Source organism: Homarus americanus, unplaced genomic scaffold (assembly GCF_018991925.1).
Source record: "Homarus americanus isolate GMGI-L3 unplaced genomic scaffold, GMGI_Hamer_2.0 scaffold45524, whole genome shotgun sequence".
In the NCBI taxonomy this organism is placed as follows: domain Eukaryota; kingdom Metazoa; phylum Arthropoda; class Malacostraca; order Decapoda; family Nephropidae; genus Homarus; species Homarus americanus.
Window position 1 is genome coordinate 33,002 of NW_024712152.1, and position 24,566 is coordinate 57,567.

Consider the following 24,566-nt stretch of genomic DNA (forward strand, 5'->3'; position numbering starts at 1 on the left):
TTAAGGAGAACTCAGGGTATCCATAAGATGAATGTTAAAGTCCAGTTGAGCCGGACTAGTGTACTGTAGGACTAAGTGTGGATCAGGGTTTGAAGGTCATACTATTTACGTCTGTGAACGTGTAGCGAACATAACTTCCACAGATACCATATGAAAATACATGAGAACAATGGTCTGGAAAAAGGATAAATGTATCAGAACTATGTGAGGTGTTGGAAGTGACCCAGAAACTATACTTGAAAGGAAATATCTTGTATACGTTGGTATGAACTTAATACACGTCGTATCATCATGTGACATATACCCACGACAGGTACAGTGATCAGAGAATCTTATGTCTGTGTTCAAATAGTGCAATGTGTGAGAGGAGGATCCCTAATTACAGTTTTAAGTGAAGTTGAGACACCCCCGTCATGAACATTCGGCCTTTGTTTTAAGGAGCGTCCTGTACCCGCCTCGAGTGTGCCGTGTTGATATTATAACCCTATGAATTTACCCACGAATTAACAAACCCGAACCTTACCTTAGTTTGTACTTTAGGGTTAAAATATGTGTATATAATCATGAGTCACAATATGCCGAAAATTGTTCAGGTGAGAACCGTAAGAAATAAAAGTACAAATTAAAGATTGGAAACTGTAGGCCTACGCGGTGACGAGCGGCGGGGCACTGCACTCAGTCCCTTTCGTTCTACCGTCACCTCAGGTCAGTGTCCTATCGAGCTATATCCCGCCCTATAATTAAGGCTTATATAGAAGTTATTACAGTTTAAAGCTTTGCCTGATGTATAAGTGTAATAGTAATGTGTTAGGGCGTGTGATAACCGCCCGTCAGGCATTATTACTCAGTCCCTTTCGTTCTACCGTCACCTCAGGTTCCATGTGGTCGGAGTGCCTTGCTGCTTGGCAGCCATTATCCCTATGAGTGTCTCAACAGGTGGTGACTACTCCCAGCTATGCCAATCCACTGTGAACCTGTGTATTTCCAGCACACCACTCCAAATGAGTAGTAACAAATAAGGAGACCGTGAGAAACTCTGCAGTCGTCACTTGGAGCGACCTATAATACCAGGCGTAGAAATAGTACTGGTATGTCTCTCGGTGAAACCCTCGTCTTTACCCACCGAGGACGGTGTGCGAACGAGGTGCCTGTTGTGTATACCTAAAAGTTACAAGGAGTCCCATACCTGCAGGGGTGGAGTGTAACGTGTGTTGAGATGGTGCTACTATGTATGATAACCGACGGTGCTATATTCCATACAGGTGGAGCTGTCTGATGTGTTAAGGGATAGTGTAAGAAGGGATGACGGAGGTAAGGTGGTCACAGATTGTTATGCAATAAGTATGTGGATGACACGCCATTAATGTAAGACGTCTGGTGCCCATCTGGGTAACCAACATTTTCGTTGTTCTTCTGAGGAAGGCCAATTCATTTGAATGTTTTTTTACCAGTATGTTTTATAAGGAATAAATTAATTAAGACATGTTATGGTTTCACCCTTCTTTCCCCTTATCGATCTGGTCAATGAAAAACCTAACCCAATGCCTAGTCCACTCTGCACGCTACCTAACGAGCTACATGCTGTCCAGAGGGGGTCTGGTGGCAGCGACCCTTAGAAATTCAGATTAGAGTTAAGTATTCCCCCTTAGCATTAGTGACCCCCAGTCTGGCAGTATACTGATATCATTGTTTCCTTAAAATTGCTAGAATGTATGAACCATGGGACTGGTGAATCTAAATGGATCCAAACTACAGCTATACACATGAAAATGTTTGGACTAGACCATCTATACAAAGTTGAGACACAGCACTTCCTTCCACTCTGACGGACAGTTCTCTTCGATATCACAATACCGACATATCCGCCTAAAAAATTAATTATAAAAAGTATTTATCTCTACCACACTGCCAAAGAGGGAGCTCTTGAACACACACACTCTACAGACTGATAATAACATCACACAGACCATCTACACTGATGGATCTCTTAACACCGCCTGTGGGAGGGCTGAAAGTGCTATTGTTGTGACTCAACCTGACGGTAATATAATTGAGAAAGGAGTTGGAATTAACAACTGGGCATCCACTCTGCAAACTGAATTAGTTGCCATACTCACAGCTTTTAAATTAATTGAAACCACTGTCACTGACGGTCTCATCATCACTGACTCTCTATTCTCACTACTTGCCCTTGACACCCTCAACTCAAGTTGTCACGCGCTCGTCTCTGAAGCTGACACAAATATGCGTACCTTGTTGACCGGTGTGTGAAGGTCAAACTGTTGTGGATCCCCTCTCACATAGGCCTCATAAAACAATGACAGAGTTGATACTCTCGCCAAACTCGCGTCTATCAAAGACACCGTTGAATACAATATGGGTCTATCAAAATGAACCCTTAAAACTGTAATGAGGAAAGAACCTATTGATGAATTTAATGCAAGCATACAAGTGCAAACTATTCGATCCATAGTTTACCATGATGAGATGTATCAAGTGAAACATGTATATGGAGCAAGTAACACGATCACTAGATTACAAGATGTTGTAACCGCTAGATTTAGGTTAGGATATAAGTACCTCTGGCAGTATGTTCCTCTAGCAGATGTAAACAAGACTAAATGTAAAGTGTGTGGCCAAACATATGGCCACATACTTGAACACAACGTCCTCGACTGTGTGAATATAGAACCTTTTAGGGACAGGTCCAAGAACACTGTGTGTGAAATGGCACAACACTTCATCTCTAATGGCAAGATAGCCGAAATATTAAGATTGTATCCACTTTTTTGAACGTAGTAACTATATCAGTTCCCATGTATAGAACCAAACACACTTTGTCCTTGAATACTTCTCAGGCAAATGTGAATAACAAAGTGTGCGGCCAGGCATACTGCCTCACACGCCTGTACTCACGCATTTGTGAATAAGCTACCCTTTATGTATAGAACTAAACAAATAATGTAGTTGAAATACTGTGTAACATTCAGTGCCAAAATATCCTGACCACGGGGGTTAATTATTATGACCCGGTGTAAACTCTACTCTGTAATCCTTTTGCGCTACCGCTCACAGGATGAGTATGGGGTGTACAATAAACTAGCCGCTGTAAGCGACAAAATCAATCAATTCATACCCACACCCTTCCCCCACGCCCTCCATAGCCACACCCCTCCCCCACGCCCTCCATAACCACACCCCTCCTCCACGCCCTCCATACCCACACCCCTCCCGCCTCCATTGCCACACCCTCCCCCCGCCCTCCATTCCCACACCCCTCCTCCACGCCCTCCATACCCACACCCTCCCCACGTCCACCATAGCCACACCGCTCCATGTCCTCCATACCCACATCCCTCCTCCACGCCCTCCATACCCACACCCTTCCTCCACACCCTACATACCCACACCCCTCCTCCACGCCCGCCAAACCCACACCCCTCCTCCACGCCCTCCATACAGGGGCCCTCCCAGTTGCGGTGGTGACCGAGGGACCCTCACAGGGGCGGCGGTGACACCAGGGACCCACTCAAGGGCGACTGCGACCTCAGGGGCCATCCCAAAGGCGGCGGCGCTCACAGGGGCCCGCCCAAAGGCAAGGGAACCCCTAGGGAACCTCCCAGAGGCGGTGGTGCCTCCAGGGGCAGCGGCTCCCCCAGTGGCTTTTCCAGGGGCGGCAGTGCCCCCAGAGGATCTCACAGGGGCAGTAGCGCCCCCAGGGGCCCTCCCAGAGAAGGAGCCCACCAGTGGCTCTCCTTAGGGGCAGCGACGCCTCCAGGGACAATCCCAGAGGCGGTGGCGCACCCAGGGGTCCTCCGAGGGTCAATGGTGCCTCCAAGGATCCCCTAAGGGCTCTCATTAAGAGCAGCGGCGCCCCAGGGGCCCTTCCAGATGCGGTAGCCCCCAGGGGTGGTGGCGCCTCAAGAGGCCCTCCCAGGGGCAGCGGTGCCCCAGGGGACCTCCTAGTGGCAATGGCGCCCCCAAGGGCTCCCCAGGGGTTCTCCTTTGCAACAGCGGCGACCTAGAGGCTCACCCAGAGGCTCACCCAGAGGCGGTGACAACCCCAGGGCCTCTTCCAGGAGCGGCGGTGCTCCCAGGGAACCTCTCAGGGTTGGTGGTACCTCCAGGAGACAAGTTCAGGGGCGGTGGCGGCCAGAGGGACCATCGCAGGGGCCCTGCCAAGGGCGGTGGCGGCCCCAAGGACCCTTCCAAGGGCGGTGGCGCCCCCAGGATCCCTCACAGAGAAGGCAGCGACCGCAGGGCCCCCCCAAAGGCTGCGTGGCCCCCCCAAAGGCTGCGTGGCCCCCAGGGGCCCTCGAGGGCGATGGTGCCACCAGAAGCCCTCCCAGGGACGGAGGAACTACCAGTGGCCGTTCCAAGGGCGGCAGCCCTTCCAGGGGCGGTGGCGCCTCCAGAGGCTCTCCAAGAGACCCTCGATGGGGCGGTGGTGTCCCCAGGGGCTCTCCAGGGGCGTTCAGCATTGGCAGGGGCCATACCAGGGACAACAGCGACCCAAAGGGCTCTTCCAGTGGTGGTGGCGACCCCAGGGACTTGCCAAGGGTCGGTGATGACCTCAACTGCCCTCCCAGGGGCGGCGGCGATCCTAGGAGCCTTCTTAGGGGTTGCCACCGATCCTGGGGGGCTTCTCGGGGTGCCATCAACTCTGGAAGGGCCCCTGCGGGCGGCGACACCCCTGGAAGGGCCCGTGGTGGTGTCTCCGTCCCAGGAACGGTTCCTGGATGTTCCACCGCCCCTGGGAGGGCCAAAGGGAGTGCAAATACTCCTGGGAAGTACCCAGGGGGTGTCACCCCCACTGCAAGACCACTGGGGATGCCATCTCTCGGTAGAGACCACAGCGGAGCCACAGCCTCTGAGAGTTCCCTGTGGAGCCAACGCCCCTGGGAGGATTCCTGGGCGTATCACCGTCCCTCGGAGGGCCCATGGGAATGCCTCAGCCCTTGGGAGGGTCCTTGGGGGTGCCACTGCCCCCGGCAGGGCCCCTGAGAGAGTCCATGTGGGTGCCACCGCCCCTGAGAGGGCCCCTGAGGGCATCACGGCCCCTGGGGTTGCCACAGCCAGTAGTAGGGCTCCTGTTTGATCCTCTGGGGATGCCACAGACCGTGGGAGGGCCACAGGGGGTGCTACCACCCCTGGCAGGGCCCCTTTAGATGCCACTTCCTATGGAAGTGCCAACGCCACTGGCAGTGCCTCTGGGGACCTCTGAAACTGCCACCGCCCCTGGGAGGGCACCTGGGGGCATCTGCGGACCTGAGAGGAGAAATGGGCGTGCCACCGCCCCTGGGACGACCCCTAGGAGTGCCACCTCCGCTGGCAGGGCCCCTGAGGTTGTCACCACCCCTGGAAGGACCCTGAGGGTGCCAACACTCGTGGGAGGGCCCCTGAGGGAGCCACCGCCCCTAGCTGAGTCTCTGGGGGTGCCACCACCCTGAGGACGCCAAAGCTCCTGGCAGTGCTGCTGGGGCCCCCTGAAAGTGCCATAGACCCTGGATGGCCCCCTACGGGAGCCACCGACCTTGGGAGTGCCCCTGCGGGTATCAGCACCACCTGAGAGGGCCCCCAGGTGGCCACTGCCCCTGGAAGGGCCTCTGAGGGCCCTAGGGGTGCCACCGCATCTGGGAAGGCTCCTGGAAGAGCCACCGCACCTGGGAGGGCCCCTGGGGTGCCACCACACCTGGCGCAGGCGCCCCTAAGACGGCCTTTGAACGACTCTGGGGGTCTTAAGGGGCGCCGGCTCCTCTGAGAGGGCCCCTATAAGTATCACTGCCCCTGAGAGGGCCCCCTGGGGTTTCTACTGCACCTGGGAGGGCCACTGAGGGCGCCACTGCTCCTGGCCGGGCCGTTGGGAGTACCACCGCCTCTGGAATGGCCCCTCGGGGTGTCACCGACCCTGGGAGGGCCCTTAGGGATGCCACCGCCCCTGGAAGGACCCTAGGGATGCCAACTCCCCTGGGAGGGCCCCCAGGGTGCCACTGCTCCTGGCAGGACCCCCTGGGTGTATCACAAACCCTGGAAGGTCCCTGGGGCTGCCACCGCCTCTCAGAGGGCCCCTAGTAGAGCCACCGCCCATGGAAAAGCCACTGGGGGTGCCACTGCCACAGGATAGGCACCTGGTAGGACCCCCGGGAGTGCCACTACCTCTGGGATGGCGCCTGGTGGTGCCACCGCCCCTTAGAGGGCCCCTGGGGGTGCTAACGCCCCGGGTAGGGCTCCTGGGGCTGCCACCGTCCCTGGGAGGGCCAGTGAGGCCGCCACCACCCCTAGCAGGGCCCCTGAAGGTGCCACCTTTATTGGCAGGGCCCCACGGGCGCAACCCCAAACCTGAGAGGGCCCCTGTTGGCCCTGCTGCCTTTAGGAGGGCTTCTGGGACGATTCTGTCCCTGCAAAGGCACCAGGGGTGACGCTGCCCTTGAGAGGGTTCCTGGGGCCACTGCTACCCCTGGAACGAACCCTGGCGGCGCTTCCGCCCTTGGAAGGGCCTCTGAGGGCGCCACTGGCCCTGGGAGGGCCTCTGAGACCGCCACCGCCCCTGGGGGTGCCTCCTCTATTGGCAGAGCCCCTGCGTGTGCCACTGGGGCGCAAACCCCCCTGAAAGGTCCCCTGGGGGCGCCGCCGCCTCTTGGAGGGCCACCGCCCCTGGAAGGACCCCTGGTATCTCCGCTGCCCCTGGGAGGGACCCTGGCGTCGCCGGTGGGAGGGCTGTTGGGGGTGCCACCGCCCCTGGAAGGACCCTGGGGGTGCCACCGCTCCTCACAGGGCCCCTAGTCGTGCCCCCGCCCCTGATAGGAAACCTGGGGATGCTACCGCTCCTGGTAGGGCCCCTGGGGGTGTCACCGCCCCTGGGAGGGCCCCTGAGACCACCACCATCCCTGGCAGGGCCCCTAGGGCTGCCACCTCCATTGACAGGGCCTTCGGGGGTGCCCCTAGGGCACCAATCCCTCTGGGAGGGCCCCTGGGGCGACGCTACCCTTGGGAGGGTCCCTGCGGGCGCCGCTGCTCCTGGGACGAACCCTGGAGGCGCCACCGCCCCTGGGAGGGTTCCTGAGACCACCATCGCACCTGGCAGGGCCCCTGGGGGTGCCACCTCCATTGGCAGTGCCCCTGCGTGTGCCCCTGGAGCGCACTCCCCCCTGGTAGAGCCCCTGGGAGCGCCGCCGGCTCTGGGAGGGCCCCTGGGGTCCCAGCTGGCTCTGGGGTCGCCGATGGGAGAGCCCCTAGGTGTGCCACCGACCCTGGAAGGACCTATGGGATGCTAACACTCCTGGAAGGGCCCCTGGGAGTGCCATTGCTCCTGGAAGGGCCTCCTGGGTGTGCCACAAACACTGGGAGGGTCTCTGGGGATGCCACCGCCCGTTGGAGGGCCCTTGGAGGAGCCGGTGCCCTTGAGAGGGACGCAGGGGGATGTCACCGCTCCTCGGAGTGCTCCTAGGGAAAACACTGACCCTGGAAAAGTCTCTTGGGGTACCACCGCCCCAGGGAGTAACCCTGGGGTTTCACAGCCCCTGGAAGTGCCCCTGGGGGTGCCACCTACCCTGGGAGGGCTCCTGGGGGTGGCACTGCCCCTGGGAGGGTCCCGGGTGGTGCCATCATCCCTGGGAGGGCCCGTTCGGGTGCTACCGCCCCGGGTAGGGCCCCTGGGGGTGCCACCGTCCATGGGGGGGTCCCTGGGGCGACGCAACCCCTGGGAGGGCCCCTTGGGGCGCCGCTGCCCCTGGGACGATCCCTGGCAACACCGCTGTCCTGGAAAGGCTCCTAGGCGCGCCACCGCTTCTGGTAGGGCCCCTGGGGGCTCTCCCAACCTTGTGAGACCCCCTGGGATTCCGCTACTCCTGGGAGGGCCCCCTGGTGGCGCCGCCGCTCCTTGATGGGCCCCTGGGAGGGCCTCTGGGATCCCTGTTGCCCCTGAGATGGACCCTGGCGTCCCCGCTATCCCTGGGATGGCACCTGGGATCGCTGACGCCCCTCGGAGGGCCCCAGGGGTCGACGCCGCCTCTGGTAGAGCTTCTTTGGTCGCCGTTGCCTGTGAGAGGGTCCCTGGGGTCGCCGCCGCTTCTGGGTGGCCGTCTGATGGCGTCACCGCCCCTGGAAATACCCTTAGGTGCGCCAACGCCCCGCTCAGGGCCCCTGGGGAGGCTACTGCCCTTGCGAGCGCACCCTGGGGGCGCCGCTGCAACGCCTCTGGCAGGGGCCCTGGGCGCTTTGCCGCCCCTGGGAAGGCTCTCGGGGCTTCCATCACCCCTAGCAGAGCCCCCGGGGCCGCTGCCGATCCTGGGAGGTCCCCTGACGGCGCCGCTGCCTCTTGTGGCGCCACCACCCTTGGGATGGCCCCTAGCATCCTAACCGCCACTGTGGTCGCCAACACCCATGGGAGCGCCCCTGGGAGCGTCACCTCCCATGGGAGTACCATTGGGGTTGCTGTTGCCCCTAGGCGGGGCCCCTGGGGCCGCCATCACCCCTGGGGCCACCACCGTCTCTGGAAGAGTTCTTGGAGGCACCACCTCCTCTGGGAGGGCCCCTGGGGGCACTGCTGCCCCTAAGGAGAGGCCCCGGGGGTGCCGTTGCCCCTGTCGAGCTCTTGGGGGCGCCACCGCCCCTGGGAGGTCCTCTGGGAGTACCACCGGCCCTGGCAGGGCTCCTGGAGGCGCCACCGACTCTGGGAGGGCCCCTGAGCGCGTCAGTGCCCCTAAGGAGAGGCCCTGGGGGCACCATTGCCTCTGGCAGGCTCTTGGGAGCGCCACCGCCCCTGGGAAGTCCTCTGGGAGTAACAGCGCCCCTGAGAGAGCACCTGGGAGGGCCCTTGGGGGTATAACGGTTTCTTCTTTGTAACAGATACATAACACAGTTATGGGGAGAACATAATATCTCTACCTTTACCAACTGTGTAGTCTGTTGAGGTGAAATTGCCACCACTTATAACAGTCACTTGAGAAGCACGTTACCTTATATTTTAGATATACTAAAATATAGATAAAAGTTAAATCCTTTTCTGTGTTTATTATAAAAGGTTTCTATGTACACTTTTAAAAAGGATTATCACCGCAACTTAATCACTGTAGCCATGTGTGTTAAATGAGGATGGAGTCTATATTAAATAGCTCTTCTAAAATACGTCCTGTTGGGGTGAGGGGTTAAGTAAGAGTGCCTGTAATACCCGTCAGGGAGAACGTAAATGTATCCGCCGTCCTCCCTCAAGGGAAGACGGAACCATCCACGATGGGTCTCAATAACGTCTTCCTCTAGTCAAGGATATGAAACTACTGCCCGCATCAGGTGGCCAGAAAGCCGGCTATTCAATGCCTTAGCTCAGCACTGAGTGACGCGACTTCCCGTGGGCACACCTTAACACGTGCTCTGAACATATTACCTCATAGCTAGTGGAAAGTTACAGAGGGTGATGAAGTATATATGTCTAATGTAATTAACCCATTTATATAATACTTCTGCCTATAAGACAGAGGCTATTACAGGGGCACCACCGCCCCTAGTAAAGCCTCTGAGAGCGCTGCCACCCCTGAGGGAACCACCGCCCATTAGAGGGCCCAGTTGCGCCACTGCCCCCGGAAGGGTCTCTAGAGGCACCTCCGTCCCTGAGAGGGCCCCTGTGGGCGTTGCTGCCTCTAAAGAGAGTCCCTGGGAGGAAGGGGGGCGTTGCCCCTGCGCGGACCCCTAGAGCTCCAACGCCCATGGTAGGGCCCCTGAGGGCACCGCCGCCCCTGAAAGGGTGCCTGCGGTCGCATCCGCCCCTGCGAGAGCCCCTGGGGTTGCCACCACTCTTCGGAGGGTCCCTGGGGGCTACGTCGCCCCTGGTAGTGCCCCTGGGATCGCCTTCACCCCCGAGAGGGGTTCTGGGGACGCCGCCGCTCCTGTTAGGGCACCTGGGAGAGCTCCTGGTGGTACCACCGCCCCTCGAGGGCCCCTGGGGGCAACGCCGCCATTAAGGGGTCCCCTGGGAGTTCCGCCGCCCATAGGAAAGCCCCTGAGGTCCCTTCCACCCTGAGAAGTCCTCTGGGATCGCCACCGCCTCTGGGATGGACCCTGGGGAAGTCGCCGCCTCTGGGATGGCCGTTGAGGTTGCCGCCGCCTGTACGTGGGCCCCTGTGGTCGCTGCAGCCCATGGGAGGTCCCCTGGAAGAGTCTCTGATAGCGCCACCGCCCTTGGGATGGCCCCTGAGGGCGCCTTCGCCCTTGGAAGGGCCCCTGGGAGTTCTGCCGCCCCTGGGAGTTCCGCCGCCCCTGGGAGGGCCACTGCAACAACGCAGCCACTGTCAAGACCCCTGGGGCACCGTTGCCCGCGGGAAGGACCCTGCAATGGAACCTGGGGTCAACGCCGCTCCTGTGAGGGCCCCTGGAAGAGCCCCTGGAAGTGCCACTGCCCTGCCATGGGTGGCGGCGCCCCCACGGGCCCTGCCAGGAACGGTGGCGCGCCCCAGGGGCCCTGCGACGGGCGGTGGCGCCCTTAGGTGCCTTACTACATTGATCATCATATTACAGTGTCCACCTTACTACAGTGAGCATCATATTACAGTGTCCACCTTACTACAGTGTCCACTTTACCACAGTGATCATCATATTACAGTGTCCACCTTACTACGGTGAACATCATATTACAGTGACCATCATATTACAGTGTCAACCTTACTACAGTGATCATCATATTACAGTGTCCACCTTACTACAGTGAGCATCATATTACAGTGACCATCATATTACAGTGACCATCATATGACAGTCTCCACCTTACTACAGTGTCCACGTTACTGCAGTGGTCCACCATATTACAGTGACGATCATTTTACAGTGTCCACCATACTACACTGTAGGGTGTGTCATACGGAGGCGAATTTTTTTTTTTTGAGTTTGAAATATCGGCCCATGGTATTAATGATGTAGTTCTATGTGCAGAATCATGTGATATCTTCAGATTTGAAAAGTTTTCATTTTTTGCTAGGTAAATTTTAACTTGAAATCTATGAAAATTCAGTATTCCCACCCTTTTACCAACACCACTAAATAGCTTATTTAAAGTAAAGTAAATGTATCAGGTTAATTTATTAGGATGAAAATGATCCAGAATAGTGAAACGAATGATCTGACACATTTATTAAATTTAATATTCCTTTAGAAAACAAAATCATCAAATACAAAAACCGGTTTTACTACTACGACCCGGTGTTGCTGCACACCATAGAGAACATGTCTTTCTTGCTTCTGTTTCTACTCATCACCTCCCTGCTGACCACCTGAGCTCGGATGTAGCCTTCCCTCCTCTCCTGGCTGTACACGTGACTGCTGGCCTCGCTCACTTGCTGTACACAACGCTCTATACTCTGGGTGTGCGAGGGCCAGGCAGGGACATGCATGGGGTTGTCCAGGAAAGCTCTGACTTGAACATTGGTGAGGCTGCAGGTAAGAGGGGGCTCACTGCCAGCCTGGATGTTATCCAGATCTATGAGATCAGTGAGGGTCTTGGCACCTAGATTGACTTCAGGAGTCTTCCTGACCCTGAAGGAATCGTCACCAACTGATTCGTCATGCCCAGATCCTCTCATAAGTCTCATATCCAAGATCTTTTTGACTGCCACTCTTCTCTCCTCCTCATCCTTACTGCAGAGCATTGTCTGCAGAACTGCCTCGGGATGAGCATACCAGGAAGATCTCCTCACAGTCTGCTCCACAATCTGAACAACCTTCCTTGGCTGACTCTCAGGAGCTCAAGCTGGAAGAGCATGCCTCGGACCTTCGGAGAACGATGACTTGACCTTGGTGTTGAACCAATTTGCAAGTAGACACTCACGATGAATTGGACAATAAGTCTCAGGTTGTGAAGCTGGTTCCCTTTCAGTTTATGAGCGACCCAAATTCTGCAGAACCTGAGAGCCGTTGTGAGCCACCTAGAATGTGAGACTGGACCTATCTGCAGGTAAGCAAGTCTATCAGGCACTGCAAATCATGTAACCATAGTACTGGTCAGTACTCAGGTCGTCAATGACAGTATGTGCAAGCTCAACGAGTGGAGGGCCAACTGTGATTTTTTCAAAGCTCGGATTTATTTCTAACTCAGTGGCAGAGTCCAGCATCTTGCCAAGAGACCAGACCACTCTGTTGCTCTGAGCAGTCCTGCTGATCCCAGCCTCCTGACTGTATGTCTGAGTGGCAACTCGTTGGTGTGGAGGTCACAAACATTCCAGACCAGCTTCCTCCCAATCTTCCGCTCTATTCACTGTATGACCCCCCCTTGCCACCCTGTGTTCGTGTTGGTGCTGTCCCCTCCAATGGCCTGCAGGGTCTGGTCTACGTTCCTCTCTCTGAGCCAGTTCACAATGTTATCTGCCACTATCTCAGCTGGTTTCCTGATGTCATCTTTTTCTGGAGTGAAATGCCACAAATACTTCCCCTCCTGGTTCACTGCAGCAGGAGTAGTGTTCCTCCTTCACCATGGCAGGGAACAACTTGTCAGAATCTCCAACTTTCATGAACATCATCTCTTAGTTTCATCCTTCTCCCATCAAAGAACAAACAATTGATTCCATTTTTTCTTATCCCCATTTCAAACTCCTTTCTAGGTTACTGGACAAGAAGTTTCTTCGAGCTCTCTCTTACTTTTGTTATGATCTATCACCAGGTGAACATCATCAGGTGTTATCAAACCACCGTCAATCCAGGCAGCTGTTGCTATCTCTGCAGTTTCCTCTGAGACCAGTGTGGTGTCGCATGCTGGCCAGAGCTATGCTCGGGATATCTTTCCTATTTCGAATGTTATGCCTGGAAGGTTTGGGATCATTATTTTCTGGGTTAGGGACAAAGTCACCATTCTCCTGGTCAGCACTCGGATCAGCCATGGGGGAAGTCATTAAACTCTGAATCAGCTTGACTCCAATCATCGGCCTTTTTTACCTCACCCTGGGCCTTCTCAAGTCTCTTTTCCTCGGCAACTCTTCTCCTCTTCTGTGTCTCTGTGGCAGCCTCCTGTCTCTTGGACTCCGGAATATCTTGGCTAGAAATCATGAGAGCCCCTATACTGCCAGTCTTCTCTCTCTGTGCTTTGACAAATGCCAGTTCGATCACAGGAATCTTCAGTTCACGCTTGCAAATACAGGAGATGTGGGCCTCGGATTTACAGTCATGATCGCATCCAAACTCAGGACAGAGAACAATTGGGCACTTGCAAGTAATTATGTCAAATAACTGGTCCAGTTGCTTGGCAAAGCTGTCCTTAACTGCAAGCTTTCCTCTCCCAAGAGAGATATCTCTTGCCTTTTCCCAACTGGCTAGCAGTCTCTCACTAATCTTCTTCTGACTTGTTATGACTGGAGGCTTGAACTGAGCGTTAGCCAGAGTGTACTGTGCCAAGACAGCTTTTGGTCATACTTACTGCGGGCTGCCTTTGTTTGTGTAAGTTCTGTCTTCTTTTCACTGATTTGCCTGATTAAACACCTTATCTCAAAGCATCTCAATGTAGGCAACTCTGACTTCAGGAGCTCTCTCCCAGACCTTAAGATAGTGACTGATGGCGATTTTTGGTTCCTCGTCCTGACACAAGCAGCCATCGCAAATATTATCAACTTATAAATGCATCAGAATCTGAAACAGAAAAAAATATTGTTAGTTGGGTTGTTAAAGAATGAAGTCAGAAAGCAATGTTCACTATTTAATTGTAATGCACTAATGCAGCTGTACGTTAGATTTTCGATAAATTTCACGCTAAAATTTACCTAGCAAAAGGTTGCAAAATATTGAAACAAAGTATTTTCTGTTTATATACACTAAAATCTACCAAAAAAGTGATGGGCCATTAGTTTTAGCTGATCTTCCCTCCTATGACACACCCTAATAATACAGAGTTCACCGCACTACAGTCACAATTGTACTATAGTATCCACTTTACTACAGTGCCCACCATGTTACAGTGACCATCATATAAAAGTGTCCACCTTACTACAGTGACCACCATATTACAGTGTCCATCATATTACAGTGTCCACCAAACTACAGTGTCCACCGCACTACAGTGACCACCATATAACAGAGAACAATCATATTACAGTGTCCACCTTACTGCACTGACCATCATATTACAGTGTCCACCTTACTACAGTGTCCATCTTCTTAGTGTCCACCTCACTACAATGACCATCATATTACAGTGTCCACTTTACTACAGTGACCATCATAATACAGTGTCCACCTTACTACAGTGTCCACCATACCACAGTAACCATCATATTACAGTGTCCACCTTACTACAGTGTCCACCTTACTATAGTGTCCACCTTACTACACTGTCCACCTGACTACAGTGTCCAACTTACTACAGTGTCCACCTTACTACAGTGACCAACACAATACAGTATCCACCTTACTACAGTGCCCACATTATTAGTGTTCACATTATTACAGTCACCATCATATAACAGTGCCCACTTTAATACAGTGTCCACCTTACTATAGTGTCCACCTTACTACAGTGTCCACCTTACTATAGTGTGCACCGTACTATAGTGTCCACGTTACTACGGTGTCCACCTTACTACAGTGACCATCACAATACAGTGTCCACCTTACTACAGTGCCCACATTATTAGTGTTCACATTATTACAGTCACCATCAAATAACAGTGTCCACCTTACTATAGTGTGCACCGTACTATAGTGTCCACGTTACTACTGTGTCCACCTTACTACAGTGTCCACCTTACTACAGTGTCGACCTTACTATAGTGTGCACCGTACTATAGTGTCCACGTTACTACAGTGTCCAACTTACTACAGTGTCCACCTTACTACAGTGACCATCACAATACAGTGTCCACCTTACTACAGTGCCCACCTTACTACAGTGTCCACCTTACTACAGTGACCATCACAATACAGTGTTCACCTTACTACAGTGCCCACATTATTAGTGTTCACATTATTACAGTCACCATCATATAACAGTGTCCACGTTACTACTGTGTCCACCTTACTACAGTGTCCACCTTACTACAGTGTCCACCTTACTACAGTGTCCACCTTACTATAGTGTCCAACTTACTACAGTGTCCACCTTACTACAGTGTCCACCTTACTATAGTGACGACCTTACTACAGTGTCCACCTTACTACAGTGTCCACCTTACTACAGTGTCCACCTTACTATAGTGACGACCTTACTACAGTGTCCACCTTACTACAGTGTGCACCTTACTATAGTGTCCACCTTACTACAGTGTCCACTTCATACAGTGTCCACCTTACTACAGTGTCCACCTCACCACAGTGACCATCATATTTATGTCCACCTTACTACAGTGTCCACCTTACTACAGTGTCCACCTTAGTACAGTGTCCACCTTACTACAGTGTCCACCTTACTACAGTGTCCACCTTAGTACAGTGTCCACCTTACTATAGTGTCCACCTTACTATAGTGTCCACCTTACTATAGTGACGACCTTACTACAGTGTCCACCTTAATACAGTGCCCACTCTACAGTGTCAACCTCACCACAGTGACCATCATATTTATGTCCACCTAAGCACAGTGTCCACCTTACTATAGTGTCCACCTTACTATAGTGTCCACCTTACTATAGTGACGACCTTACTACAGTGTCCACCTTAATACAGTGTCCACCTTAGTACAGTGTCCACCTTACTACAGTGTCCACCTTACTATAGTGTCCACCTTACTATAGTGACGACCTTACTACAGTGTCCACCTTAATACAGTGTCCACCTTACTACAGTGTCCACCTCACCACAGTGACCATCATATTTAAGTGTCCACCTTAGTACAGTGTCCACCTTACTACAGTGTCCACCTTACTACAGTGTGCACCTTACTATAGTGACGACCTTACTACAGTGCCCACCTTACTACAGTGTCCACCTTACTACAGTGTCCACCTTACTACAGTGTCAACCTTACTACAGTGTCCACCTTAGTAAAGTGTCCCCCTTACTATAGTGTCCACCTTACTATAGTGTCCACCTTACTATAGTGACGACCTTACTACAGTTTCCACCTTACACAGTGTCCACCTTACTACAGTGTCCACCTCACCACAGTGACCATCATATTTAAGTGTCCACCTTAGTACAGTGTCCACCTTACACAGTGTCCACCTTACTACAGTGTGCACCTTACTATAGTGACGACCTTACTACAGTGTCCACCTTTAATACAGTGTGCACCTTACTACAGTGTCCACCTTACTACAGTGTCCACCTCACCACAGTGACCATCATATTTATGTCCACCTTAGTACAGTGTCCACCTTACTATAGTGTCCACCTTACTACAGTGTCCACCTTAGTACAGTGTCCACCTTACTATAGTGTCCACTCACTACAGTGTCCACCTACTATAGTGTCCACCTTACTATAGTGTCCACCTTACTACAGTGCATCTACTATAGTGTCCAATCTTTACTACAGTGTCCACTCTACACAGTGTCCACCTTACTACAGTGTCCACCTTACTACAGTGTCCACCTTACACACACTACACATGTCCACTCCACACACAGTGTCCACCTTACTACAGTGTCCACCTTACTACAGTGTCCACTCTACTACAGTGTCCACCTTATTACAGTGTCCACCTTACTACAGTGTCCACCTTTACTATAGTGTCCACCTTACTATAGTGTCCACCTTACTATAGTGTCGACCTTACTACAGTGTCCACCTACACAGTGTCCACCTTACTACAGTGTCCACCTCACCACAGTGACCATCTTATTTATGTCCATACAGTGTCCACCTTTACTATAGTGTCCACCTACTATAGTGTCCACTTACTATAGTGTCGACCTTACTACAGTCCATTCTTAACACAGTGTCCACCTTACTACAGTGTCCACCTTACTATAGTGTCCACCTTTACTATAGTGTCCACCTTACTATAGTGACGACCTTTACTACAGTGTCCACCTTTAATACAGTGTCCACCTTTACTACAGTGTCCACCTCACCACAGTGACCATCATATTTAAGTGTCCACTCTTGGTACAGTGTCCACTTTACTACAGTGTCCACTTTTACTACAGTGTGCACCTCATTATAGTGACGACTCCATTACAGTGCTCACTTACTACAGTGTCCACTTTTACTACAGTGTCTTACTCATTATGTCACCTTATATAAGTTCACCTTAGTAAAGTGTCTCTCTCTTTACTATAGTGTCCACCTTTACATAGTGTGTCCAATTTTACTATAGTGACGACCTTACTACAGTTTCACCTTAATACAGTGTCCACCTTACTACAGTGTCCAATTTACCACAGTGACCATCATATTTAAGTGTCCACCTTAGTACAGTGTCCACCTTACTACAGTGTCCAATTTTACTACAGTGTGACTTTACTATAGTGACGACTTTACTACATAGTGTTCACTCTTTAATACAGTGTGCACTCTTACAGTGTCCACCTTACTACAGTGTCCACTCTCACCACAGTGACCATCATATTTATGTTCATCTTAGTACAGTGTCCACCTTACTACAGTGTCTACCTTACTACAGTGTCCACCTTAGTACAGTGTCCACTCTTACTATAGTGTCTAATTTTACTACAGTGTCCACCTTACTATAGTGTCCACTCTTACTAGAGTGTCCACCTTAATACAGTGTCCACTTTACTACAGTGTCCAACTTACTACAGTGTCCACCTTACTACAGTGTCCACTTACTACAGTGTCCACTTTACTACAGTGTCCACCTTTACTACAGTGTCCACCTTACTATAGTGTCCACCTTTACTACAGTGTCCACCTTTACTACAGTGTCCACCTTACTACAGTGTCCACCTTTACTACAGTGTGCACCTACCACAGTGTCCACCTTACCAGTGTCCACCTTATTACAGTGTCCACCTTTTACTACAGTGTCCACCTTTACTATAGTGTCTACCTTACTACAGTGTCAACCTTACTACAGTGTCCACATTAGTACATTGTCCACCCACTACAGTGTCCACCTTACTATAGTGTCCACCTACTATAGTGTCCACCTTTACTATAGTGACGACCTTACTACAGTGTCCACCTTACTACAGTGTCCACTCTTACTACAGTGTCCACCTCACCACAGTGACCATCATATTTTAAGTGTCTAATTAGCACAGTGTCCACCTTTACTATAGTGTCCACTCTTACTATAGTGTCCACCTTTTACTATAGTGACGACTCTTACTACAGTGTTCACTTTATCATAGTGTCTAACTTTAGTACAGTGTTCACTTTTACTATAGTGTCCACCTTTACTATAGTGTCCACCTTACTATAGTGACGACCTTACACAGTGTCCACTTAATACAGTGTCCACCTTTACTACAGTGTCCACTCTCACTACAGTGACCATCATATTTATGTTCACTTAGTACAGTGTCCACCTTACACAGTGTCCACCTTTACTACAGTGTGCACTTACTATAGTGACGACTTCACACAGTGCCCACCTTACTACAGTGTCCACCTTACTGCAGTGTTCACTTTACAGTGTTCACCTTAATACAGTGTCCAATTTTAGCAGTGTCCACCTTACTATAGTGTCCACCTTACTACAGTGTCCACCTTACTATAGTGTCCACCTTACTACAGTGACCAATTTACTACAGTGTCACCTTACTACAGTGTCCATTACTACAGTGTCCAATTTTACTATAGTGTCCACCTTACTACAGTGTGCACACTTACTATAGTGTCCACTTTTACTACAGTGTCACTTTACTACAGTGTCCACTGTACTACAGTGTCCACCTACTACAGTGATCATACAGTGTCTCACAGTGTTCACTTTACAGTGTCCACCTTACACAGTGTCCACTTTACTACAGTGTCCACCTTACTACAGTGATTACACAGTGCTCACCATAGTGTATTACAGTGTCCACTCTTTACTACAGTGTTCACCTTACTACAGTGTTCACTTACAGAGTTCATTTTACTACAGTGTCCAATTTTATCACAGTGTCCACTTTTACTACAGTGTTCATTTTTACTACAGTGTCCAATTTTACTACAGTGTCTAATTTTACTACAGTGTCCACCTTACTACAGTGTCCACCTTACCACAGTGTCCACCTTTCCTACAGTGTCACCTTACTACAGTGTCCAATTTTACTACAGGTTCATTTTACTACAGTGTCCACCTTTGCAACAGTGTGTACTTTTAGGACAGTGTGCACTATACTACAGTGTCCACTTTACGACAGTGTCCACTTTACACAGTGTCACCTTACTACAGTGTGCACTATACAATAGTGTCCACTTACTACAGTGTCTACTTTTACTACAGTGTCCACTTATTGTGCATCTTACCATAGTGTCCAATTTTACTACAGTGTCCGCTTTACCACAGTGTCCACCTTTACTAGAGTGTGCACCATACTATAGTGTCCACCTTACTACAGTGTCCACCTTACTACAGTGTCCACTCTTTACTACAGTGTGCAGTTACTATAGTGTCCACCTTACTACAGTGTCCATAATACTACAGTGTCCACCATACTACTGTGTGCCTTTACTACAGTGATCATTATATTTCTGTGTCCACTCTTACTACAGTGTCCAACTTTACTACAGTGTGTGCAAGTTACTAGTGTGCACCTTACTACAGTGTCCACCTTACCACAGTGACCATCATATTACAGTGTCCACTTACTACAGTGTCCACTCTTACTACAGTGTCCACCTTACTACACAGTCCACCTACACAGTTCCAACTTACTACAGTGTCCACCTTAGTACACTGGCAACTTTACTACAGTGTCCATCTTACTACAGTGTCCACTCTTTACTACAGTGACCATCATAATACAGTGTCCACCTTAGTACAGTTCCCACATTATTACAGTGTTCACATATACAGTCACCATCATATTACAGTGTCCACCTTATTACAGTGTCCACCTTACTACAGTAACATCATAATCAGTCTCACCTTACTACAGTGACCATCATAATACAGTGTCACCTTACTACAGTTTCACATTATTACAGTGTCACCTTAGTACACTGGCCTCCTTGTGTCCATCTTACTACAGTGTCACCTTACTACAGTGTCCACCTTATTACAGTGTCCACCTTAGTACAGTGTCCTTACTATAGTCACCTTACAGTACCTTATAATTGTCACCTTACTACAGTGTCCACTTTACTACAGTGTCACCTTACTACAGTGTCCACCTTACTACAGTGTCACCTTACTATAGTGTCCCATTACAGTGTTGCACTTTACTATAGTCACCTTACTACAGTGTCCACTACAGTGTCACCCGTACTACAGTGTCACCTTACAGTGATCATCATATTACAGTGTCCTCATTACTACAGTGTGTAACTCTTACTACAGTGTCCACCTACCACAGAGTCCACCTCACCACAGTGTCCACCCACTACAGGAGTCCACTACCACAGTGTCCACCTTACCACAGTGTCCACCTTACTACAGTGTCCACCTTACTACAGTGTCCACCTTACTACAGTGTCCACCTTACTACAGAGTCCACCTTATCACAGTGTCCACCTTACTACAGTGTCCACCTTCCTACAGTGTGTGCACCATACTATAGTGTCCACCTTACTACAGTGTCCACCTTACTACAGTGTCCACCTTGCAACAGTGTGCACTTTAGGACAGTGTGCACCATACTACAGTGTCCACCTTACGACAGTGTCCACCTTACCACAGTGTCCACCTTACTACAGTGTGCACCATACAATAGTGTCCACCTTACTACAGTGTCCACCTTACTACAGTGTCCACCTTACTACAGTGTGCACCTTACTATAGTGTCCACCTTACTACAGTGTCCGCCTTACCACAGTGTCCACCTTACTAGAGTGTGCACCATACTATAGTGTCCACCTTACTACAGTGTCCACCTTACTACAGTGTCCACCTTACTACAGTGTGCAAGTTACTATAGTGTCCACCTTACTACAGTGTCCATAATTCTACAGTGTCCACCATACTACTGTGTGCACCTTACTACAGTGATCATTATATTTCAGTGTCCACCTTACTACAGTGTCCACCTTACTACAGTGTGCAAGTTACTATAGTGTGCACCTTACTACAGTGTCCACCTTACCACAGTGACCATCATATTACAGTGTCCACCTTACTACAGTGTCCACCTTACTACAGTGTTCACCTTACTACACAGTCCACCTTAATACAGTCTCCAACTTACTACAGTGTCCACCTTAGTACACTGGCCACCTTACTACAGTGTCCATCTTACTACAGTGTCCACCTTACTACAGTGACCATCATAATACAGTGTCCACCTTACTACAGTTCCCACATTATTACAGTGTTCACATTATTACAGTCACCATCATATTACAGTGTCCACCTTATTACAGTGTCCACCTTACTACAGTAACCATCATAATACAGTGTCCACCTTACTACAGTGACCATCATAATACAGTGTCCACCTTACTACAGTTCCCACATTATTACAGTGTCCACCTTAGTACACTGGCCACCTTACTACAGTGTCCATCTTACTACAGTGTCCACCTTACTACAGTGACCATCATAATACAGTGTCCACCTTACTAGGGTTCCCACATTATTACAGTGTTCACATTATTACAGTCACCATCATATTACAGCGTCCGCCTTATTACAGTGTCCACCTTACTACAGTGACCATCATAATACAGTGTCCACCTTACTACAGTGCCCACATTATTACAGTGTTCACATTATTTCAGTCACCATCATATTACAGTGTCCACCTTAATACAGTGTCCACGTTACTATAGTGTCCTCCTTACTACAGTGGCCACCTTACTATAGTGTACACCTTAATATAGTGTCCACCTTACTACAGTGTCCACCTTACTACAGTGTGCACCTTACTACAGTTTCCACCTTACTACAGTGTGCACCTTACTATAGTGTCCACGTTACTACAGTGTCCACCTTACTACAGTGTCCACCTTACTACAGTGTCCACCTTACTACAGTGTGCACCTTACTACAGTGTCCACCTTACTACAGTGTGCACCTTACTATAGTGTCCACCTTACTATAGTGTCCACCTTACTACAGTGTCCACCTTACTACAGTGTGCACCTTAATACAGTATTCACCTTTACTACAGTGTGCACCTTACTACAGTGTCCACCTTAGTATAGTGTCCACCTTATTGCCAGAGTGTCCACCTTACTACAGTGTCCACCTTACTACAGTGTGCACCTTACTACAGTATCCACCTTACTACAGTGTGCACCTTACTATAGTGTCCACGTTACTACAGTGTCCACCTTACTATAGTGTCCACCTTACTACAGTGTCCACCTTACTACAGTGTCCACCTTGCAACAGTGTGCACTTTAGTACAGTGTGCACCATACTATAGTGTCCACCTAACGACAGTGTCCACCTTACCACAGTGTCCACCTTACTACAGTGTGCACCATACTATAATGTCCACCTTACTACAGTGTCCACCTTGTGTCCACCTACTACAGTGTGCACCTTACTATAGTGTCCGTTTTACTGCTGTCACCTTGCAGTGTGCACCTTACTACAGTGTCCACCTTACTACAGTGTGCAAGTTACTATAGTGTCCACCTTACTACAGTGTCCACCTTACTACAGTGTCCACCTTACTACAGTGTGCAAGTTACTATAGTGTCCACCTTACTACAGTGTCCACTTTACTACAGTGTCCACCTTACTACAGTGATCATTATATTACAGTGTCCACCTTACTACAGTGTCCACCTTACTACAGTGTCCACCTTACTACAGTGTCCACCTTACTACACAGTATACCTTTATACAGTCTCCAACTTACTACAGTGTCCACCTCAGTACACTGGCCACCTTAATACAGTGTCCAACTTACTACAGTGTGCAAGTTACTATAGTGTCCACCTTATTACAGTGATCATTATATTACAGTGTCCTCCTTACTACAGTGTCCACCTTACCACAGTGACCATCATATTACAGTGTCCACCTTGCTACAGTGTCCACCTTACTACAGTGTCCACCTTACTACAGTGATCATTATATTACAGTGTCCACCTTACTACAGTGTCCACCTTACTCTACAGTCCACCTTTATACAGTCTCCAACTTACTACAGTGTCCACCTCAGTACACTGGCCACCTTAATACAGTGTCCAACTTACTACAGTGTCCACCTTACTACAGTGTTCACCTTACCACAGTGACCATCATATTACAGTGACCACCTTTCTACAGTGTCCACCTTATTACAGTGTCCAACTTACTACAGTGTCCACCTTACCACAGTGACCATCATATTACAGTGACCACCTTTCTACAGTGTCCACCTTACTACAGTGTCCACCTTACTACAGTGTCCACCTTACCACAGTGACCATCATATATCAGTGACCACCTTTCTACAGTGTCCACCTTACTACAGTGTCCAACTTACTACACAGTCAATCTTAATACAGTCTCCAACTTACTACAGTGTCCACCTCAGTACACTGGCCACCTTACTACAGTGTCCAATTTACTACAGTGTCCACCTTACTACAGTGACCATCATAATACAATGTCCACCTTACTACAGTTCCCACCTTATTACAGTGTCCACCTTACTACACTCATATAACACCATCCACCATCACTACATTTAACACCATCCATCATCACTACATATAACACCATCCATCATCACTACATATAACACCACCCATCATCACTACATATAACACCATCCGTCATCACTACATATAACACCATCCATCATCACTACATATAACACCATCCATCATCACTACATATAACACCATCCATCATCACACATATACATATAACACATCCATCATCACTACATATAACACCATCCATCATCACTACATATAACACCATCCATCATCACTACATATAACACCATCCATCATCACTACATATAACACCATCCATCATCACTACATATAACACCATCCATCATCACTACATATAACACCATCCATCATCACTACATATAACTCCATCCATCATCACTACATATAACACCATCCATTATCACTACATATAACACCATCCGTCATCACTACATATAACACCACCCATCATCACTACATATAACACCATCCATCATCACTACATATAACACCATCCATCATCAATACATATAACATCATCTATCATCACTACATATAATACCATCCATCATCATTAGATATAACACCATCCATCATCACTACATATAACACCATCCATCATCACTACATATAACACCATCCATCATCACCACATATAACCACCCACCATCACTACATATATCACCACCCACCATCACTACATATAACATCATCTATCATCACTACATATAATACCATCCATCATCATTAGATATAACACCATCCATCATCACTACAAATAACACCATCCATCATCACTACATATAACACCATCCATCATCACTACATATAACACCATCCATCATCACTACATATAATACCATCCATCATCACTACATATAACACCATCCATCATCACTACAGATCAGTAAAGTAGTTTCCGAGATTCTCGTGCGGTCACACACACACACACA

At 49.9% G+C, this 24,566-nt stretch overlaps 4 protein-coding genes across 4 annotated transcripts; 2 read left to right on the top strand and 2 right to left on the bottom strand.

The window, feature by feature from the left end:
- Window positions 1–575: 575 nt before the first annotated feature.
- LOC121859423 (collagen alpha-1(I) chain-like) lies at window positions 576–5,098 on the top strand. Its single transcript, XM_042356224.1, has 3 exons — window positions 576–593; window positions 3,535–3,821; window positions 4,015–5,098. Exons 1-3 carry the CDS (start codon window positions 576–578, stop codon window positions 5,096–5,098), a joined length of 1,389 nt encoding a protein of 462 aa, XP_042212158.1.
- Window positions 5,099–6,086: 988 nt separating this feature from the next.
- LOC121859431 (basic proline-rich protein-like) lies at window positions 6,087–7,274 on the top strand. Its single transcript, XM_042356235.1, has 3 exons — window positions 6,087–6,221; window positions 6,316–6,708; window positions 6,966–7,274. Exons 1-3 carry the CDS (start codon window positions 6,087–6,089, stop codon window positions 7,272–7,274), a joined length of 837 nt encoding a protein of 278 aa, XP_042212169.1.
- Window positions 7,271–8,353, bottom strand: LOC121859439 (collagen alpha-1(I) chain-like). Its single transcript, XM_042356247.1, has one exon. The coding sequence runs from the start codon at window positions 8,351–8,353 to the stop codon at window positions 7,271–7,273; it is 1,083 nt and encodes a 360-aa protein (XP_042212181.1).
- A 1-nt stretch (window position 8,354) lies between these two features.
- Window positions 8,355–9,703, bottom strand: LOC121859446 (basic proline-rich protein-like). The gene is made up of 2 exons (XM_042356259.1): window positions 9,543–9,703; window positions 8,355–8,814 (listed from the first exon to the last, which is right to left on the bottom strand). Exons 1-2 carry the CDS (start codon window positions 9,701–9,703, stop codon window positions 8,355–8,357), a joined length of 621 nt encoding a protein of 206 aa, XP_042212193.1.
- Between the last annotated feature and the right edge of the window lie 14,863 nt (window positions 9,704–24,566).